Source organism: Notolepis coatsorum (assembly GCF_963971535.1).
Source record: "Notolepis coatsorum genome assembly, chromosome: 3".
NCBI lineage: Eukaryota > Metazoa > Chordata > Actinopteri > Aulopiformes > Paralepididae > Notolepis > Notolepis coatsorum.
Genome location: NC_140167.1, coordinates 11,653,108 through 11,673,005, shown reverse-complemented (window position 1 = coordinate 11,673,005; position 19,898 = coordinate 11,653,108). Strand labels below are relative to the sequence as shown.

General features: G+C 44.9%; 1 protein-coding gene across 1 annotated transcript in view; it reads right to left on the bottom strand.

The window, feature by feature from the left end:
• Positions 1 to 19,898, bottom strand: part of sos2 (son of sevenless homolog 2) — a 90,509-nt gene that overhangs the window by 31,932 nt on the left and 38,679 nt on the right. Inside the window, exons 2-7 of the mRNA XM_084309954.1 lie at positions 16,487 to 16,612; positions 11,101 to 11,232; positions 8,940 to 9,104; positions 7,791 to 7,997; positions 5,165 to 5,308; positions 3,023 to 3,133 (exon numbers count right to left, since the gene is read on the bottom strand). Coding sequence (XP_084166080.1) covers positions 3,023 to 3,133; positions 5,165 to 5,308; positions 7,791 to 7,997; positions 8,940 to 9,104; positions 11,101 to 11,232; positions 16,487 to 16,612 — 885 coding nt within the window. The remainder of the gene's footprint in view (positions 1 to 3,022; positions 3,134 to 5,164; positions 5,309 to 7,790; positions 7,998 to 8,939; positions 9,105 to 11,100; positions 11,233 to 16,486; positions 16,613 to 19,898) is intronic.

Genomic DNA, 19,898 nt, shown 5'->3' with positions numbered 1-19,898 from the left:
AACCGTGGCGGTGGTAGTCAGGACACGGTACTGGTGTTGTTGATGATCTAACTGGGTGTGACTGGTGGAGTAAACACTAGTCTGGCTCATAGGATGTTGACTGCACGTAGAATAAGACTATTTCAGTATAATCCTCCCATTGGTTGAGTATTTCAGTATAATCCTCCCATTGGCTGAGTATTTCAGTATAATCCTCCCATTGGCTGACAATTTCAGTATAATCCAATCAGGAGAGAGAACTCCACGCTGCAAAAATGGTCTGCCAAAAATAAGAAATTAAATATGGTTTTAACTTGCAAATATGTGCTTGAAACAAAAAATTATCTGCCAGCAAATTTGGCTTGGCAAGATTTCTTAAAATAAGTAAAACTATCTAGGGAACGGGATACCAGAAGATGTATTTTCCGTTTACTGCAGAGCGGAGGGACTGGGAGACCCATGTTACTGACCAGGCACTCTGTATCAGTGATAGCTGTCAGACCCATGTTACTGACCAGGCACTCTGTATCAGTGATAGCTGTCAGACCCATGTTACTGACCAGGCACTCTGTATCACTGATAGCTGTCAGAATGTAGAGCTGTGGCGGCTAGGTGGTGTAGTGGGCAAGGCGCTCGCCACCAACGCCGGAGACGCTGGGTTCGAGCCCAGCTCTCGGCGTTGCTACCAGCTTGGCTGGTCGCTCATACTAACACAATTGGCAGTGTTAGGGGTGGGAAAGCTGGTGGGTGGGTCCTCCTACAGTTCGGTCGGGGCGCCTGCTCAGCAAGGGAAGGATCTGGAGAGAGGTAGTGCGACCTTCCACACGTTACACTCTCCCAGTGAGAGCCTGCGCTGCCAGGCTGGCTGCCGGCTGGCTGGCTGCACATGTGTCGGAGGAAAGCATGCAACAGTCTCCGGCCTTCCGGACCAACAGTAGGGGGGGGTGCGCAACAACCAGGAAGGGGGTTGGGAATTGGCATAACGACTAACAGTGGGATGGGAGAAAAATCGGAAAAAGGAGGGGGGGAAAAGATAATAAAAAAAAAAAAAAAAAATGTAGAACTATTTAACACTTTATTTTAACAAAGGTAAAACCACAGGGGTGGCTAGGTGGGGCAGTGGGCAAGGCGCTCGCCACCAACGCAGGAGACGCTGGGTTCGAGCCCAGCTCTCTGCGTTGCTACCAGCTTGGCTGGTCGTTCATACTAATATAATTGGCAGTATTAGGGGGTGGGAAGCTGCTGATGGGTGGGGATCGGACGTTGTGGACAGCGACTCCTACAGGTCGGTTGGTGTGCCTGCGCAGTAGAATCAGGAAGCGACGAGGGCGGCGTGACCCTCCCACGCAGACCCTCGCCGCTGAGAGATCGCGCTGTGCAGGTGAAAAGATGCGACGGCTGCTTCCTCGAGTACCAGAGGGGACACGTGATGCAAGGCTTCGTCCACGTTGCAGCCGGCTTGTGGGAGGCATGGCCTAACAACGTTCGAGACAGGGGAGGGTAGAATTGGACAATACGAAATTAGGGACGGGAGAAAAAATTGAAAAATGGGGAGAAAAAGTTAAAAAAAAATTAAAATAAAAGTAAAACCACGCACCTTTAACAACGCAATGATCAGTGTAATAAAGATGGACCTCGCAGAGACACACTGGCCTAGGCCGGACCGGTCATATTACTATCATAAGTACAAAAGAAATTTATCAATATCAAAAGTATAAAGAAATGTATTGATAAAATGTAAAAGATGTATCACAGTCCATGACACCACAAGCATGTTGAGTGCCGGTATCACTTTACGTGGCCATGCGGGTTCAGCGGTCTCTGGCCTGGGAAAACAGGACAAATATTCCCTCTTCAAAGGCTGCCAAACTGCACCCCACTGAGCATAATTCAATGCTATTCTTGTGAGGAATGTCCAAATCAAACAATGCTGCTGGCAATGAATAAACCGTACACAGGACGCTGGATATGTCATGACATGCTGCGGCGGTGAATAAACCGTACACACTACACAGTATGTGTAATTAAATTAAAAATTCAAATAAAATTATATTAATAATAATAATTATAAATATTTTTTCTTCTGTTGTACCGAACTCGTACCGAACCGTGACCCCAATACCGAGGTACGTACCGAACCGTGGCTTCTGTGTACCGTTACACCCCTACTACACAGGGTGCTGGATATGTCATGACATGGCTGCAGCAGTGAATAAACCGTACACAGGACATGTCATGACATGGCTGCAGCAGTGAATAAACCATACACGGGACGCTGGATATATCATGACATGGCTGTGGCAGTGAATAAACCGTACACAGGACATGTCATGACATGGCTGCAGCAGTGAATAAACCGTACACAGGACGATGGATATGTCATGACATGGCTGCAGCAGTGAATAAACCGTACACAGGACGATGGATATGTCATGACATGGCTGCGGCAGTGAATAAACCATACACAGGACGCTGGAGATGTCATGACATGCCCTCGGAATATAATGTTAGGATTCCACAGGCACCTCGGTAAACATCAAAGCATAACAGGAATTGCTAACTTCATCAAAACATTCTTGTCTAGCAGACACATGACCTACTTGCACTTTCATATCAAAACAAGAACCGGTTCGATATGAAACAAGACTCAAAAGGGGGTATCCCACTGAAATGTACTTTTAGGTGGCGATTATGGAAAATTAATACATTTCCATAAAATGTGCGAGTGAATTGATGAATGAATGAATGAATGAAGGAGTGAGTTTGCTGATTATAGAGCTGCTGGGAATCCAGAAGTATAAAACAAAAGTATAAAAAAGTATTTGAGTATAATCCTTTTATTGGCTGAGTATTTCAGTATAATCCTCCCATTGGCTGAGTATTTCAGTATAATCCTCCCATTGGCTGAGTATTTCAGTATAATCCTCCCATTGGCTGAGTATTTCAGTATAATCCTCCCATTGGCTGAGTATTTCAGTATAATCCTCCCGATTGGCCGACTATTTCAGTAACAAAAGGCTCCAGCTGCGAGGCAGAGTCTTACCTGGAAGTAGAGGCCGACGGTGGGTCGCGACATGAAGTTGTTGAAGTGCTCGTGGAACTCTTTGTTGAGGATGTCCTGAGACAGAGTCTCGTAGGGGTCAAACGCTTGCTCCTGGATGGGGGGGGGGGGGGATATTTGATTTAAGTTATGACAGCGCCGAGGTCACTAAAGCGCGCCTGGTATGACGAGGAGTGTTGATAAAGGGAAATTGTCTCCTGTTTTAAGAATTCACACATGCTCTTCCTGTTGCTCCGGGACAGTTGAGTCAGTGAACACACACACACACACACACACACACACACACACACACACACACACACACACACACACACACACACACACACACACACACACACACACACACAGCTATCTCCCGAAGCTAGGAATCAGAAGGAGAACCCTCCGATCGCTGATGTAACTGGGATGTAAGAATCTTGGGATCGCGCCATAGACAATGAACTCTTGACTTTATGAGGCCATAACATTTTTGTGTGTGAGCTCTTGCACCAAAATGAGGTTTATATTCTAGCGTCGCTAGAAGGTCTGAACCAGAATTAAAACCTCATTCGGGTGCGAGACGAGGCTGGCCATAGCTTGTGCACGGAAAGGCTTTAACAAACAAATGAGAGGCATTCCTAACAAAGAATATCGATTTTTTTTTATGTTGATAAAAAGCAAGTTACAAACATCCTTTGGCAGGTACTATGCAAAAACGCCCTCTCACCATGAACACACCTGGTTTTAAATAAAGGTAAATGGTGCATTTTATATTTTGTTCTTCACATTCACCCATTCACACACCGATGGCAGAGGCAACCATGCAAGGTGCCAACCGACACATCGGGAGCAATTAGGGGTTAAGTGTCTTGCTCAAGGACACATCGACACTCTGCCCGGGAGGAGCGGGAATCGAACTGGGAACCTTCCGACTACCGGGACGATCGCTCTAACCTCTGAGCCACTGTCGCGCCCGCAAACTACTAGATCAAGGTATGGCTGATCAACTAATCTCAAGATCACCTCCCGTCAAGATGTGTCCAGTTACTGTTTAAAGGTTAGAAATGAATATATAGCGCTGAATTATTCACACATTGATAGTGAAATTATAGACAAACCAGGCACAGTCTACAAACGTGCTCAAAATATTTACAATAACATGGATAATAAAATGTGGGTGTGTATGAAAGAGCCTCATGAAGGAGACCCAGGTATCAGTAGACCTGCATGCCAGGCTTCCTGCCCTGACCAAGGTACTGGCCTTACACAGCTATAGCTGGGCCCTGGGACGCTGCACTGTGGCTGCCCACTGCTCCTCAGTAGTTAAGGATGGGATTTGACACACGGATAATAAATTACCCTGTTTCTGCCCCTACCCATGCCCCCTGCCTCTCTACCTGTGCCCCTGCCTCCCTACCCCTGATCCTGCCTCTACCCATGCCCCCTGCCTCTCTACCTGTGCCCCTGCCTCCCTACCCCTGTTTCTGCCCCTACCCATGCCCCCTGCCTCTCTACCCGTGGCCCTGCCTCCCTACCCCTGATCCTGCCTCTACCCATGCCCCCAGCCTCTCTACCTGTGCCCCCTGCCTCTCTACCTGTGGCCCTGCCTCCCTACCCCTGATCCTGCCTCTACCCATGCCCCCAGCCTCTCTACCTGTGCCCCCTGCCTCTCTACCTGTGGCCCTGCCTCCCTACCCCTGATCCTGCCTCTACCCATGCCCCCAGCCTCTCTACCTGTGCCCCCTGCCTCTCTACCTGTGGCCCTGCCTCCCTACCCCTGATCCTGCCTCTACCCATGCCCCCAGCCTCTCTACCTGTGCCCCAGCTTCTCTACGCATGTCCCCGCCTCTCTACCCCTGCCTCTCTACCCCTGCCTCTCTACCTACCTGTGCCCCCTGCCTCCCTACCCATGCCCCCTGCCTCTATACCCGTGCCCCTCTACCCATGCCCCCTGCCTCTCTACCCGTGCCCCCTGCCCCTCTACCCATGCATCCTGCCTCTACCCGTGCCCCCTGCCTCTCTACCTACCTGTGCCCCCTGCCTCCCTACCCATGCCCCCTGCCTCTCTACCCGTGCCCCCCTGTCTCGCTACGTACAATCGGCGGTGATGCATGTACAGCTGCTGAAGTCAAGACGGCCCCTCACCTCAGCCAGGTCTTCGAAGCAGCTTCCCACCAGGGGGTGAGGGCTGCCGTCGGCGGTCATCTCCACGGCGTCCTCGATCAGGCCCAGCAGCTTGACCGTCAGCTCGTGGATGTCCATGATGTTACTGAAGATCACCTCCACGTCCTGCCCGGAAGAGACGAGCAGAGTGAGCACGGGTTCCCAATACCATGGCAGGATTTAGCGGGACACTGCCTAGCTGTGGGACCAAAAAACCCTGTATCTCCCACTTGAGTCGCTTTCAGGTTCTTACTCGAGTTGAAAGGTTACGTGGTTCTTTATGCTTTATGCTAGGTTTCCTGACCCCTGGGGACCCGTGAAACCCACTCCAAACCAAGTCAATCGGGAAAAACAAGGCTCTTTCATTCATTCACTCTACTTAATTCCTGTGAGGTTGACCCTTTTTGAGATACAAGGATTTTGCCCCGACAAGCACTGTATGTACTCCTAAAAATAAACCTGTGCCATCTAGAGAATTGAAGAATGCTCAACTTTGGATTCTATTATTAAGTATAATTCCCCCTACGCTTACATTTCTCAGTTATGCTCTTTGAGAGAGGAAAAAAAAAAAGGTTGTGACACCCTTCACAATAAACAGACAGGCCACCACAGCACATTCCACAAACTGATTAAATAACGTTAAAAAGTGCCTATTAGGACATAGAGGGAAGGGAGGGGATGGAGGAGGAGGAGGGGGGTGGGGGGGGGGGGCAGAGAGGAAAGGGGTGGAGGGAAGAAGGCATCACAGACATCCGAGTGTAGCTCAGGACTGGGAGGAAGGCAAGAGAAACAAGGGGATGAATAAGGAAAGAGAATAGCACGACTGAAGTGTTAAACTAGTGAATAGCAGGACCACAGAACCTTTTATTTATAGTTTTATTTTGTGTGTGTATAGGCAATGGGCAGAGGTGTATGTGAAGAAATATATGTGTATTGCTTGGTATGTAAATACTTATATTTTATTCCTAGAAGATTTTTTTCTTCTATACAATAAATAATAATAATAATAATTATTATTATAATTAATTATAATAATACATACATGAATAATAATTTGTGTATTTTTTATTATTTTATAAATGTATGTTTTGTTTATTAAACAAAATCTATAAACATTAAAATTGGTCTTGCTTAATAAACACAATACTGAACAAAAAAAAAAAAAATCAATAAAAAGTGGCTATTGCATTGCATTCAAACACGTCTGTCCGTTGCTCCAGAGAGACTGCAGGGAGGCACAGAGCCACACAACAAGCTGTTCCGTTTTGCTGACTTGCCGAAAGCTAAACATGACTTGCCGAAAGCTAAACATGATTGAACCACGGTAAACATAATTAAAAAAACGGCGAGAATAAGACGGGCGAAGGCGTCAAACAGGGCTCATTTATCGGAGAGAGCCAGAGGACACCATCCATCAAACCCGATGAGGAGGAAGTCCCGTCCCGAGATAGAAAGGCGGGGGGTGATCATTGTCTTCCTCAGATTATGAACAAGAAGTCACGTTCTGTTATTATTATTCCACCATAATAACCACGTTTCTTGAAATCTCCCAGAGTCGTTTGGAATAGGGTATTTCTCCAGACATAATTGATGTTATTTTGGCAGGGTCTGCAGATGTTGTCTCCGTCTCGATGTAATTACAGCCCCCACCATAGGTTACCCTCCTCACCCAAGCGTTACCACTAACCACCGGACCCAAAATATGCGAAACCACAGAGACCCATAAACCCTAACTTTCCTTCCATTCACTCTCTCGCAACCAGTGGGGGCCACCAGCTAACACCCCCCCCACTCCCCACCAGACTGCACAGTTAGTATCTCCGAGCTTTTACCATAATACCATCGCAATTAAACAACACGTTGTTAAAGGAATAATCGTATAACACTTTCCATCTGATTGCATCCGTCTCTCCCTGCGTGCGCCTGGTTCTCTCAGTATGTGGTAAGACTCAGTAGCAGCAGGAGGGTGATATTCAAGTCTTTGTGAGAAAATACATGTTCTTAGAAGACGGGGGGGGGGGGGAACGTAAAGCCCTGCCTTCGCTTGATGCTTAACGCAGATGACAGAGTCGTTTAGCAAGACAGACGATTACAGCGTTTGGGTTCTTAAGCCTGGATTTGGCTGCAGTGAGCAATCAAAAGGGCCGCCACGAAGCGGACCGCTCATTCGTTTGTTTTACGAGCAGGCTTTGCCGGCCGCCAGGCCCCGTTCTCACCACCTGAGGCCCCCGTTCTCACCACCTGAGGCCTTGTTCTCACCACCTGAGGCCCCCGTTCTCACCACCTGAGGCCCCGTTCTCAACACCTGAGGCCCTGTTCTCAACACCTGAGGCCCCGTTCTCAACACCTGAGGCCCCGTTCTCAACACCTGAGGCCCCGTTCTCACCACCTGAGGCCCCGTTCTCACCACCTGAGGCCCCGTTCTCACCACCTGAGGCCCTGTTCTCACCACCTGAGGCCCCGTTCCCGTTCTCACCACCTGAGGCCCCGTTCTCACCACCTGAGGCCCCGTTCTCACCACCTGAGGCCCCGTTCTCACCACCTGAGGCCCTGTTCTCACCACCTGAGGCCCCGTTCCCGTTCTCACCACCTGAGGCCCCGTTCTCACCTGAGGCGTGAAGATCTTGTTGTTGGACTGGAAGTGATGGCGGAACACTTTGATGATGAGGTCCAGCTCGCGGAGGTACTGGCGCTCCTCTGCGATCTCCAGCCTCACCAGGTCGTCGTAGGTGAGCTCCCCGGACGAGGAGGGCTCCTCGGTGCACTGGGACACCAGGCCGATCTCCTCCTCCTGGTCAAACATGTCCATCAACACCTGGACACGAGACCAAGGACATTAGATTAGATTCAGATTGATCGTCATCCTGCAGCACAAGTACAGTACAACGAAAAGAAGCTTGGCATCCAACCAGAGTGCAAATGTAGCAGTAAAGTGCAATAGTAATATACAATGTACAGGTGATTAAACTGGGTATAAAATATATAAATTAGCACTACTGAGTATAATGCTAATCGGATGTATGTACGAAGAGTAAGAATAGAAGGCCTTGCACAGCCTGTTGTGTATATATATTTTTTTTTTGTAATATTCTTTTTGTGTATATCTTTCTTCCAACATGGCTGCCTGTAACCACTGGTACCCTTTCAAAAGAAAATACCTAATTATAAAACATCCCAAGACACCAATTATATAATGACACCAAATTATAAAATGTTGATACATTTCTCATCAACACATAGCAGGGTTCCCACTCTTTTTGAGAAATAATTTAAAGAAATGTCCAGTTGTTTTTCTTGACAATCCAGGACAGCTCACACACGGTGATATAATCTACTGGTAGGCCCAGTATTGACTCATTTAACCTCAGTTTTATTCCTCCTACTTTAATGAGGCAGGGTTCATGAAGTGTTTCACGTTCATTGCGGGCAGCCGCTACACCCATCACTAAATGTACATTTTGTAGTCATTACGGTTAGGATTTTATAGCACTTTTAAGAATAAGTGGAGCATAAGCCTGAGCTCGTCAAATGCCATGGCACCAAAACAAAGTGAGAGCGTGGGCCAATCTTGACGATAAAGGCAATCCGAGTGAGGGGCTAAAGTACAATTACAAATTTCCAGGATATTTGGTCATTTTAATACATGTTCCAGGTTTCCCAGGACGGGTGGGAACCCCGACTGTTATTTTGCGCACATAGTAACCGTCGTCGTCTCTTCCGACACGGTGGACGTCACACTGTGGGTCAAAGAACCCACCTTGTCTGCGCACATGGACACCTTGATGTCCTGCTGGCTGATCTCATAGTGCCTGATGTTGCCCACGTAGTTCCCCGCCAGCTTCAGAATGTCAGCCGAGATGTACTCCAGTACGGCCACGATGTACAGAGACACGTGGTAGTCCACCTTGTAGCCCAGGACCTCCTGTTGAGAACAGCAGGAGCATTTGTTGAGGTGGAATCAGGAAAAGCGGGGAAAGAGACAGAGGAGGGAACATGTGGCTCAAGTACGCTACAATAGACTACACCATCTCTACACTACACCATCTCTACACTACACCATCTCTACACTACACCATCTCTACACTACACCATCTCTACTAGTGTTGTCAAAAATATCGAAGTATCGATACATATCGATACTGAATATTTAAAAAGGCTTCGATACTCATTTCCCGAAGTACCCATACTTTCTGCAGTATCGGTACCACTGCTGGCGAGTGTTCTACCGCAAGTTGTTGACGCGCTGTTCAGAGCGCTCAGCGCGCTTGCCCCCCGGCTCCTCCGAGTCCAGCCCTCCCCCTCACAGAGTCACAGAGAGCCGTCTTCTTCAGTTAGTAAACAAACATTTTAGCTGAAGATGGTAAATGCAGAGCCTCCGCAACTTGTGCTTGTGGATAAAGAAAGCAGCAGAAGTGCTGTTTGGAGGTACTTCGGGTTTCAAGTAAACAACGAAGGACAAGCTACAAATGCCCCAATGCTATTTGCAAGCGGTGTTAATAGCAGTGCCAGCGCCGATCTCCATAAAGAAATGAAAGAGGTTCGTGACAGCTGCTCTTTCAACGTCACTGTGACTGAAGCATTAAACCATTAACTCTAGTTTAATACATGATACGTTGTCTACTGATGGCGCATAATATCAACAGCTGCTTCGTTGTAACGTTACAGCTACCAGCTAAAGTTAGCCCCCTTAGCTTAGCTGGCCACCGTTATAAATACTGCATGGAAACGGAGTAACGTTAACGTGTAAACGTTATGTCGAGGTCATACAATACTACAGTCGACATAAGGTTAACGTTACCCCGTTTCCACCAAGTGTTTAAATAGCAGCAATCTTGTTGAAAATGTAACATTACTAAAATTCTCCGAGCATAGCCTCTCTCTCTCTCTCTCTCTCTCTCTCTCTGTCTCTCTCCATCTATCGCTACCTCTCTCTCGCTCTCGCTCTCTCTCTATCTACCGCTACCTCTCTCTCTCTCTCTCTCTCTCGCTCTCTCTCTCTCTCTCTCTCTCTCTCTCTATCTACCGCTACCTCTCTCTCTCTCTCTCGCTCTCTCTCTCTCTATCTACCGCTACCTCTCTCTCTCTCTCTCTCTCTATCTACCGCTACCTCTCTCTCTCTCTCTCTCGCTCTCTCTCTCTCTATCTACCGCTACCTCTCTCTCTCTCTCTCTCTCTATCTACCGATACCTCTCTCTCTCTCGCTTGCTCTCGTTATCTTTAAATAAAAACTGTTACTAACTGTTCAGTTTGTGAGGTACATGCAACACAGATTACAGTGTTTACATCTGTCTGCTTGAGAAAATACCATGTTCTGCATTTGCAATAAAAATGATTGAAGTGAGATGAACAGTTATTTTTAAATGTGTGATCTAAAGATAAACAAAGGGTTTTAAAAGTGTTATATTTATCTTCTCTTAGTACCAGACTCGAAGCTGAGGAGAATCAACCAGCAACAAAAGCTAAATTTGTTAAAAAAAATATATATATATATATATATATATATATATATATATATATATATATATATATTTTTATTTTTTTTTGGTATCGAAATGGTATCGAAGTATCGATACTTTTCAAGGTATCGTATTGAAGTCGAAATTCCAGTATCGTGACAACACTAATCTCTACACTACACCATCTCTACACTACACCATCTCTACACTACACCATCTCTAGACTACACCATCTCTACACTACACCATCTCTACACTACACCATCTCCACACTACACCATCTCTACACTACACCATCTCTACACTACACCATCTCTACACTACACCATCTCTACACTACATCATCTCTACACTACACCATCTCTACACTACATCATATCCACACTACACCATCTCTACACTACATCATCTCTACACTACACCATCTCTACACTACACTATCGCCACACTACAGTCTCTTACCTTGAGCAGTGGGTGTATCTTGTCCACGGGGAGCAGTAGGGGATTCCTCCTCTTGCGTTTCTCGATAGCAGACTGGGCATCAGCTATGGCCCACTTATCGATGGGGTGGGGGAAGGTTTTCTGTACACGTTCCTGGTGGGAAGGAGGGCGACATGGTTGGACATTTGCATTGGAAATTCTATTGATGATAAAAAAAAATAACGAAATACATTAAATAGATAACTACATTTAATCTAAAATCTAAATTTAAATAACCACCCAAAAGCAAAATGTCCACTCCTCTGCTCTGTGCTAAAGATTTTCCAGCAGGCAGCTTTTGAAATCTGCCCGCCACAGCCCTGTAGCAACAGTGGTCTATTGTGCTTCAATGTACTCACGCCACTCGCAACCTTCTCTCAGAGCAGATAATTCATACTTTCCAGAGAGAGGTCAAGTCTCCTCATATGACCAGCCCAGTCATAATGAAACTGAACCGTCAGTTGATCTGCTCCGTTTCAGATACATAGATCTAGGCCTGTATGTGGGGGATCCTGACACAGACCGACCCACTGTATATTAGATTCCCCTTACTGATATTCTAACACATGATCAATGTTTTGTACGTAGACACACACGATCATGCTCCACACTCTTCCCGGTGTCTAGATCTTCCAGACAGGGTTGTCCTCTCTGAGCACCGGACTATTCACGCTTTCCCTCGAACCGTTGGCCCAATTCATTAGATTAGACAATCAGAAGAAATCGCCCCTATAATAATCAATGAGACACGACACAAAATTGCACTATATGCGGATGACTTATTAATTTTCATGGAAGACCCTTCCCAATCGGCCCCAAAGTTACTTAATATAATCAATGACTTTGGCAAATTATCGGGCTTCACGATTAATTGGCCCAAATCGGCTGTCTACCTCTTAATGAGATGGCCAAAGCGGTGCAACTACCGGCTGACATCCCCATAGTTGAACATTTTAAGTACGTACTTGGGCATAGAGATCTTTCCCACACTGAATCAGACAACTAAATTTAGCTTCACAGGTATATAATAAAATACATCAGGACCTAGATAGATGGTCGAGCCTTCCTAATTCGTTACAGGCCCGAGCATCCATAATTAAAATGAACATACATACATTTTGTCAGCTCAATGCTTCCCCTTCCTCCTCCAATAGACCACTGGCGTCTCAAGACTCAAACTAGGATATCGAAATTAATTTGGAATAACAAACGCCCGAGAATCAAAAGAACCACCACTCAACGTAGGAAACAGGATGGGGGCTTGGAAATCCCTGATTGTAAGTTATATTTCTGGTCCTTTTCGCTGAGGCCCTTGATAAACTGGCTGGACCCTGAAATTGCTGTGACTCATGGCGCTCCTTACAAGCAGCAGCGGTCTCACCACAAAGACTACAGGATGTACTGTAGTATACTCCACTATTCCTATATCAAAATACAAGCTAAGATATGGACCAATCATATCCCACGTGATTCAAACGTGGCGTATGAGGTAGAGAGGTCCTGGGCGGTTAAATGCCTGTGGCACCTCGACTCTCCAATTTTTCATAACCAGCAACTACTTGCTGGGCACAAACCTGTTAATATTCCTCAATGGGAGAAGAGGGGAGTTCATACCCTGGAAGATATATGATTAAAAACGGTCTTAGAGCGTTTCAGGACCTAAAAGAGTTTTATTATATACCTTTACTCATTATTACTCAAATTGAAAAAGAAATTTGATAATAAAAAAAAAACGACAGTGGGTTTTGCGACATGCTGCCATGTCGCAAAGTGTTGTTGTTGCCGGCAGTTGGCGCAAGTGTTTGAACGTCTTATCTTGTGAAGTTATTATACACAATATTGGCGACGATATGGATTATCTCTCCGTTCCTCGCCCTGCCTGGCGAGCCACCAATTCTGTGCATTCACTGGCTGGAATCTTTCGACACATTCATTATAGCCGTCGGGCTAGCCGATGCTAACGACGTGAGGACGAGACTTCAATAGAGCCCTGCTAATATGAGGGACAAAAGATTTTTTGGACTCTCGGAAATGCACATAATTATGGGTATTGTATCACGCTGCTGTCTGGAGTCTGGACATTTCTCTGCTCGACAGAACGTGATGCTCCGGCGACAGCAGGCGGGTGAGTCGGTCCAAATATTGACTGGTCATGGTTATTTTTTGTCTTGGAATTTTAAAGACCTTTTTTGATGCTGAAATTCAAATTCGAACTAGTCTACAATTCTGCAACGAATATCGATTTTTTTTGTGACAACCCTAGTGTGCACACACACATACAAACATGCCTGCACACACACACACACACACAAACATGTCTGCACACTAGGGCTGGGCGATTCTTGCTAAAATGTGAATCACGATAAAAAAGAAAAATATTTAATAATTTTTTTTGTTTTGTTATCGTCATAACTTAGAAATGAGATTGCATAGGTCTATGAATCGAGATCGCGACACACAACTTTCCACTCCTTGACTGTATCTTGCCTGCCACCAGAACATCACAACACAACCCCGTGGGTAGGGCTGACCTTCGAATATTTTTTTGGCATTCGAAGCTTCTGGGCAGAGATTCGATTTTAATTCGAAGCTTCGAGATTAAAAAAAGATTTTTATTTTATTATTTTTTTAATGTTGTGGGACTTGTACAGCACTTTGTTCAACTTTGTCAGTGCTGTAAACGAAACACTTTGCTTTCATGAAATATTGTAAGCAGTCATTTGAGGCTTTATAAAAGCAGCACAATGAACACAAATCTGTCAGTGCCGAGTCCGACCTCATCTTAAATAACAAACAGCATTGCTTGTTGTAATTAACAAAGAGAGGCAGAGTTGATTTAGCAAAAAAATAAAAAATAAAAATAAATATATATATACAAATTATTATATATATTTTTTAGTGGGGCGGCTGCGTGGCGTAGTGGGCAAGGCGCTCGCCACGAATGACGGAGACTGTTCGAGACCAGCGCTCCACATTGCTTTCAGTTTAGCTGGTCGTTCATACTAATACACATTGGCCGTATTAGGGGGTGGGAAACTGATGGGTGGGGATCGGGCGTTGTGGACAGCGACTCCCACAGGTCGGTTGGTGCGCCTGCGCAGTAGAATCAGGAAGTGTCGGGGGCAGCGTGAGCCTCCCACGCGTTACTCCTCGCCACTGAGAGATCGAGCTGCGCAGGTGAAAAGATGCGACTGCTGTTACCTCAAGTACCGGAGGGGACTTGTGCTATGTATGACTTAGTCCACATTGCAGCCGGCTTGTGGGAGGCAAGAAACAGCGTTCGTGACAGGAGAGGGTTGAATTGGATGATACGAAATTGGGATGGGAGAAAATATAGAAAAAAAAAATTGGAGAAAAAGTGGATCAAAAAATCAAAAAAAAAATATTTTTTAGTATATTCAATTATTTTTCCAATTCGAATCCCATGCCCATCGAACGAAGCTTCGAAGCTTCGAAGTATTTAAGACAGCCCTACCCGTGGGAAGCACAGATATCCCGCTCTACCAGAACATCACAACACAACACAAACCCGTGTGAAGGATGTCGAGGTTTTTTCAATGTATATAATGTATATATTGGGGGAGATGACAGCATCTAAAGGGGCCAGGTCAGAGAGGTAAATGTGGTGGTGGAGGCGGTCAGAGAGTCAGTGTGTTTAGCAGCAGTCAGTGCATGCCGAGGTCACCATCAGCACATAACAACTGATAAGGACTGCGAGCAGGCAGAATGGAGAGATAGAAAAGTGGGTGAACAGCAGTTGTCATGACAGCGCGTCACATAGCGACAGAAGAGAGGCCGGGCCTGTCGTTGCTATGATGATGAATATTATAAATGTGAGTTTCCTTCCGGGGGTAAGTTAGAACAGGACACAGCGTGATACGAGCCCCCCCCCCCCCCCCCCCCCCTCCTATGCCTCGAGGAGGCTAGCTTCGGGTAACATAGAAGGGTTTTGGCTAACGACAAGGCCTCAACCACCATTGCAGAAGACGATAGAATAATGAATTTAGTGTTCCATCAAAGACTTTTCAAGGACAATACGAAATGGGTAACATCTGAGGCTTTTGTTTATGTAATAAACAACGATTCCAAGAAAGGTACTACGCTGTTCAGTGTAGAATTCTTAGGTTTACGGATTACATTAAAGGGGAATGACAAAGATTGTACAGCCAGTATGAGACAAACAACTCACTGCAGCACCCACTTTAGAGCACCTAAACACACTTTATATTTATTGGTAAAGAATTTGCACTACAACCCATACCTCATTACACCTTACTGTAAATTGTACCTCATCCCATTTCTGCTTTGCACTATATAGTATATTGTATATTAGTATATTGTATGGTAACTCAGTTACTTCTACTCTGCATTGAACATTGTACATACTGAACACTTGTGTCCACTGTCCACGTACGTGACTTCTATTTTTACTTGCTATACTTATTTTATTTTATACTCATCTATTTTTGTCTAGCACAGTCTCTGGAGCGTAATAGAAAGAAGCATTTTGTATAAAAGTATTCTGTACTTCTGTATGACAACAACTAATAAAGAAACTTGAAGACGGAGAGAAATAAACACAACGCAGAAACTACACAACGACAACGATGAGAGGGGATACTGGCCGATTGATCCAAATCTAACCCTGTGTGAAGCACAGACATCCCGCTCTACCAGAACATCACATCACAACACAAACCCTGTGGGAAGCACAGATATCCCGCTCTACCAGAACATCACATCTAGGGCTGCAACAATTAGTCGACGACGTCGATTATGAAAAATCGTCGACGAGATATTGTTGGGTCGATTAGTCATTAAAAAAAAAAACAAAAAAAAAATTTGCTGCACTACCTATCTTTGTGAAAGTGGCTTCTCAGCTCTGGTCCAGCCAGCTGAAGACTTCTTAGCTTAACATAATAGACCGACAGTAAGTTTGGGGGAACTAATGGGATAACTGGGGATGTTGTTTGGTCCTGATAAGAGTCTCAAAGCAACTCTGAGGTCATGTTCAATGTCCAATCTGTTCCTCTGCTCCGTCTTCAGCTGGACCAGAGCTGAGAAGCCACTTTCACAAAGATAGGTAGTGGAAGGGGGAAAAGAAAAAAGAAAAAAAAATTATATATATATATATATTTTTTTTTAATAGTTGTTTTTCGATTAGTCGAAAAAATAATCGACAGATTAGTCGACTACCAAAATAGTCATTAGTTGCAGCCCTAATCACATCACAACACAAACCCTGTGTGAAGCACAGACATCCCGCTCTACCAGAACATCACGTGACGTCGGGACGCCGCTGACTAGCGAGTCGCATGGGTTTGTTCTCAGAGAAGCGAGGGACGAGAGACAGGAAGCGGAGCCTCACCTCTACATCCTGCACGGAGCGCGGCTGGGCGACACACAGCATGTTGAGGAGCTGCAGGATCAACTCCTCGATGTGCTGCAGCGCGTCCTCCTTCGCCGACAGGTTGGGGTGCACCTGCATCTGCACCTGGGTGTCGGAGAACACGAAGGGTTAATACAGTGCAGACATGTCAAATAATGACGGATCAATACTACAGTACAGACATGTCAAATAATGACGGATCAATACTACAGTACAGACATGTCAAATAATGAAGGATCAATACTACAGTAGACATTAGGGCTGGGCGATATAACGATAACGATAACAGAGACAGTGGACAGACTTGTCTTTCTTGCCTGCAACTTAACACTTTGGTTGCCTAAGGTTAAATTAATGATATACCATAGATTGCCAGCGCTATTTGTCTATGGAGAAAGTCCCCTTCTTTGCAGGGCTATAACTTTTTAAATTCTATTGCTACATTGCCATTATTAGGGCCCATTCAAAGTCCTATATGTATTGTTCATTGTGTAGCAACGTTAAACTTTTTCATTCACATATTCATAGTAAAGTATGGTCTAATGTATAAGTATGTTTTCATCTCTTTCTGCAGCTTTCTCCAGAACGTGATATATAGCCCCAAATGCATTATATTGATGATGAAATACAGTTTGATGGCAATCAGCGCGATATAAAAAATTCCAACTAGACGTACTTCTAGAAGTTACTACACGTCATCTGATGTTGACCGGATGGGCGAGGGGGCGTTTATAATTCCGTGGGCAGCGTTATACCAATCATCTAATGTGGGTCAAATGTTGATAATATCAGTTATTATCAAAGACGGTAACGTTACACGCTGAAACTCACCCCAGTCTCCGCGCGCCGTTGGGCGATCATCGTCGAGTAGAAATTTTATCATTATGGGATATATTATTACCCGGTCCATCTCCAGCTTGTATAATGGTATATACGTCCAAATCATGTTGTTTATCGAGTTATTGGCAATCGATCGCTATGTAGAGTGACGAGCTAGAGTCACGGGACATGTACCGAGTGGCCGGAAGCAATACGGACGTCTAGCAAAACCTCTAGTGCGCTTCCTGTTAAGCGCTTGCGCCGATCGGCCACCAGATGGCGCTCCTGAACCGCCAGAGAGCTCAGTGGGTCCTGCTGGTGAATCTCAGGCCAGCGGAGGGACATTATGAATCCGATCGCAGATTTTTGAAATATTGATATAAAGACGACGTACAGCGTCCCCCGGCAACTTTAGCATGGCCAGCAAAGACGTCTAAAGACGCCCCCTGGCAGTCAAAGTGTTAAAGTAATGGCTTTGCTTGTCCAAATGACAATACTGACCAAATTGAGATTTATTTTTCTCTTTTATTTTGTTTGCTTTCTAATTTAAAATACAGTTTGAAACCGTCTGTACACAGTAGGCTATGTGTGCTAGCTAGGGATGCCCCGATCACGTTTTTTGCCACCGATACCGATCACCGATCGTCGTGAGCCATATCGGCCGATACCGAGTTTTTGATAAAAAAAATGTTTTTATTATTTTATATTAATCTTTTTTTTTCTTTTTTTTATAAAATATATATATTATATAATTAGACTTGTACTTGTATTATCTGCGAGACATCGCCACCACTCAACAAGCTCCACTGTCTGTGTGTACTCGAGTAGCCTCCAGCTACGGCCAGGATTCTCCGGAGCTGCAGCTGGACCCTATACTCGAGTAGCCTCGAGCTACGGCCAGGATTCTCCTGCGCTGCAGCTGGACCCTATTGGTATAACGTTACTGTGCTCAGCAAGCCCTCAGCTCGAATACGTGTCGAATCAGTGTTATAAGACATTGATATCAGGAGCTATCTGTAGCTACTGCTAGCCGGATATTTAAGCATTACATCACGCGCAGGAGTGGTTTGTGAACAATAAACCATGCCTAGGGGTGGTCGTTAGACCCCCCTAGGCATGGTTTATTGTTCACAAATCACGACTGCAAGTGGTGTAAAGCTTTTATACAACTGCCACATTCATCCAACCTTATTTCTATACAATAAACACACATTAATCGAAGATTTATTGAAAAAACCATCCGCCAGAAAAAGTAGTTCCCACAACTACAAAAAAGACAATTTGCCTCCATGTGGAAGCAGATCGGAAGTGCATCCAACCAACTAACACATCCAACTGTGTATTATTGGAATGATTGAGAGAAGTTGCCTCATGTGGAAGCAGCTTGAAGTGCATCCAACCAACTAACACATCCAACTGTGTATTATTGGAATGATTGATTGAAAATTGTATTACCAGATGCAGAATGGGTACAATACAGTACAGCTCAATACACACAATTGTTAAGGGAATGCAGACCTACTTTCCATAGAACTTCATTCTTAGATGCTTCTATAGAAAGTAGGTAAAACAAATTAAAACGTTTTCTTTGCCCTATAGGAAAAAAACTTTTTCTTCGCCCTATTCTTTTATTTATTTTTTTAAACCTACTGTAGAGGGCCTAAACTTAACCAGTTGGAAACCAAGCGTACAGTAATAAAATTAGCAATCAATCAATCAATCAATCAATCAATCAATCAATCAATCAACTCAATAGGCCATGCTCACTTAGAACAGCGCAGCACCCAGCTCTCTCTCAGTCTGACTATCCCCCGCGTTGCAGGCAGAGTGTGAGGTTTTGACGATCGGCGAAAATAAAGCATTATCACCGATCACCGATCGCATATTTATACTGATTATCGGCCGATAACGATCGGTGGCCGATCGATCGGGGCATCCCTAGTGCTAGCAGAGCTAGACTCCAGTCACGAGTCACGGTGCACATGTGCGGTGGTTTGTCCACCAAAAAAGCGCCAAAAGATAGAAAAGAAACTAGCAGAGCCAGAACTGTTCAACTCCTCTGGAGCCACAGCCAGCAGAGAAGCCGGTTTACTTTAGCTTTTAAACCAGCTGCAGCCTGAGAACTGGAGTGTGAGGGGCTGTAACACTAAAGATGGCGGCAACGACAAAGAATTGCTGCAAAATAAACATACATGTTGTTTAAAAAAATACAAATAATAATAATTTTTATATTCGCTTTTTTTTTATCTATTTTTTGTTTGTTATCGATATCGTTATCGCGATATAATTTTTGCCCATATCGCCCAGCCCTAGTAGACATGTCAAATAATGAAGGATCAATACTACAGTACAGACATGTCAAATAATGAAGGATCAATAAATACTACAGTAGACATGTTAAATAATGAAGGATAAATACTACAGTAGAAGGATCAATACTACAGTAGACATGTCAAATAATGAAGGACCAATACTACAGTAGAAGGATCAATACTACAGTAGACATGTCAAATAATGAAGGATCAATACTACACAGTAGACATGTCAAATAATGAAGGACCAATACTACAGT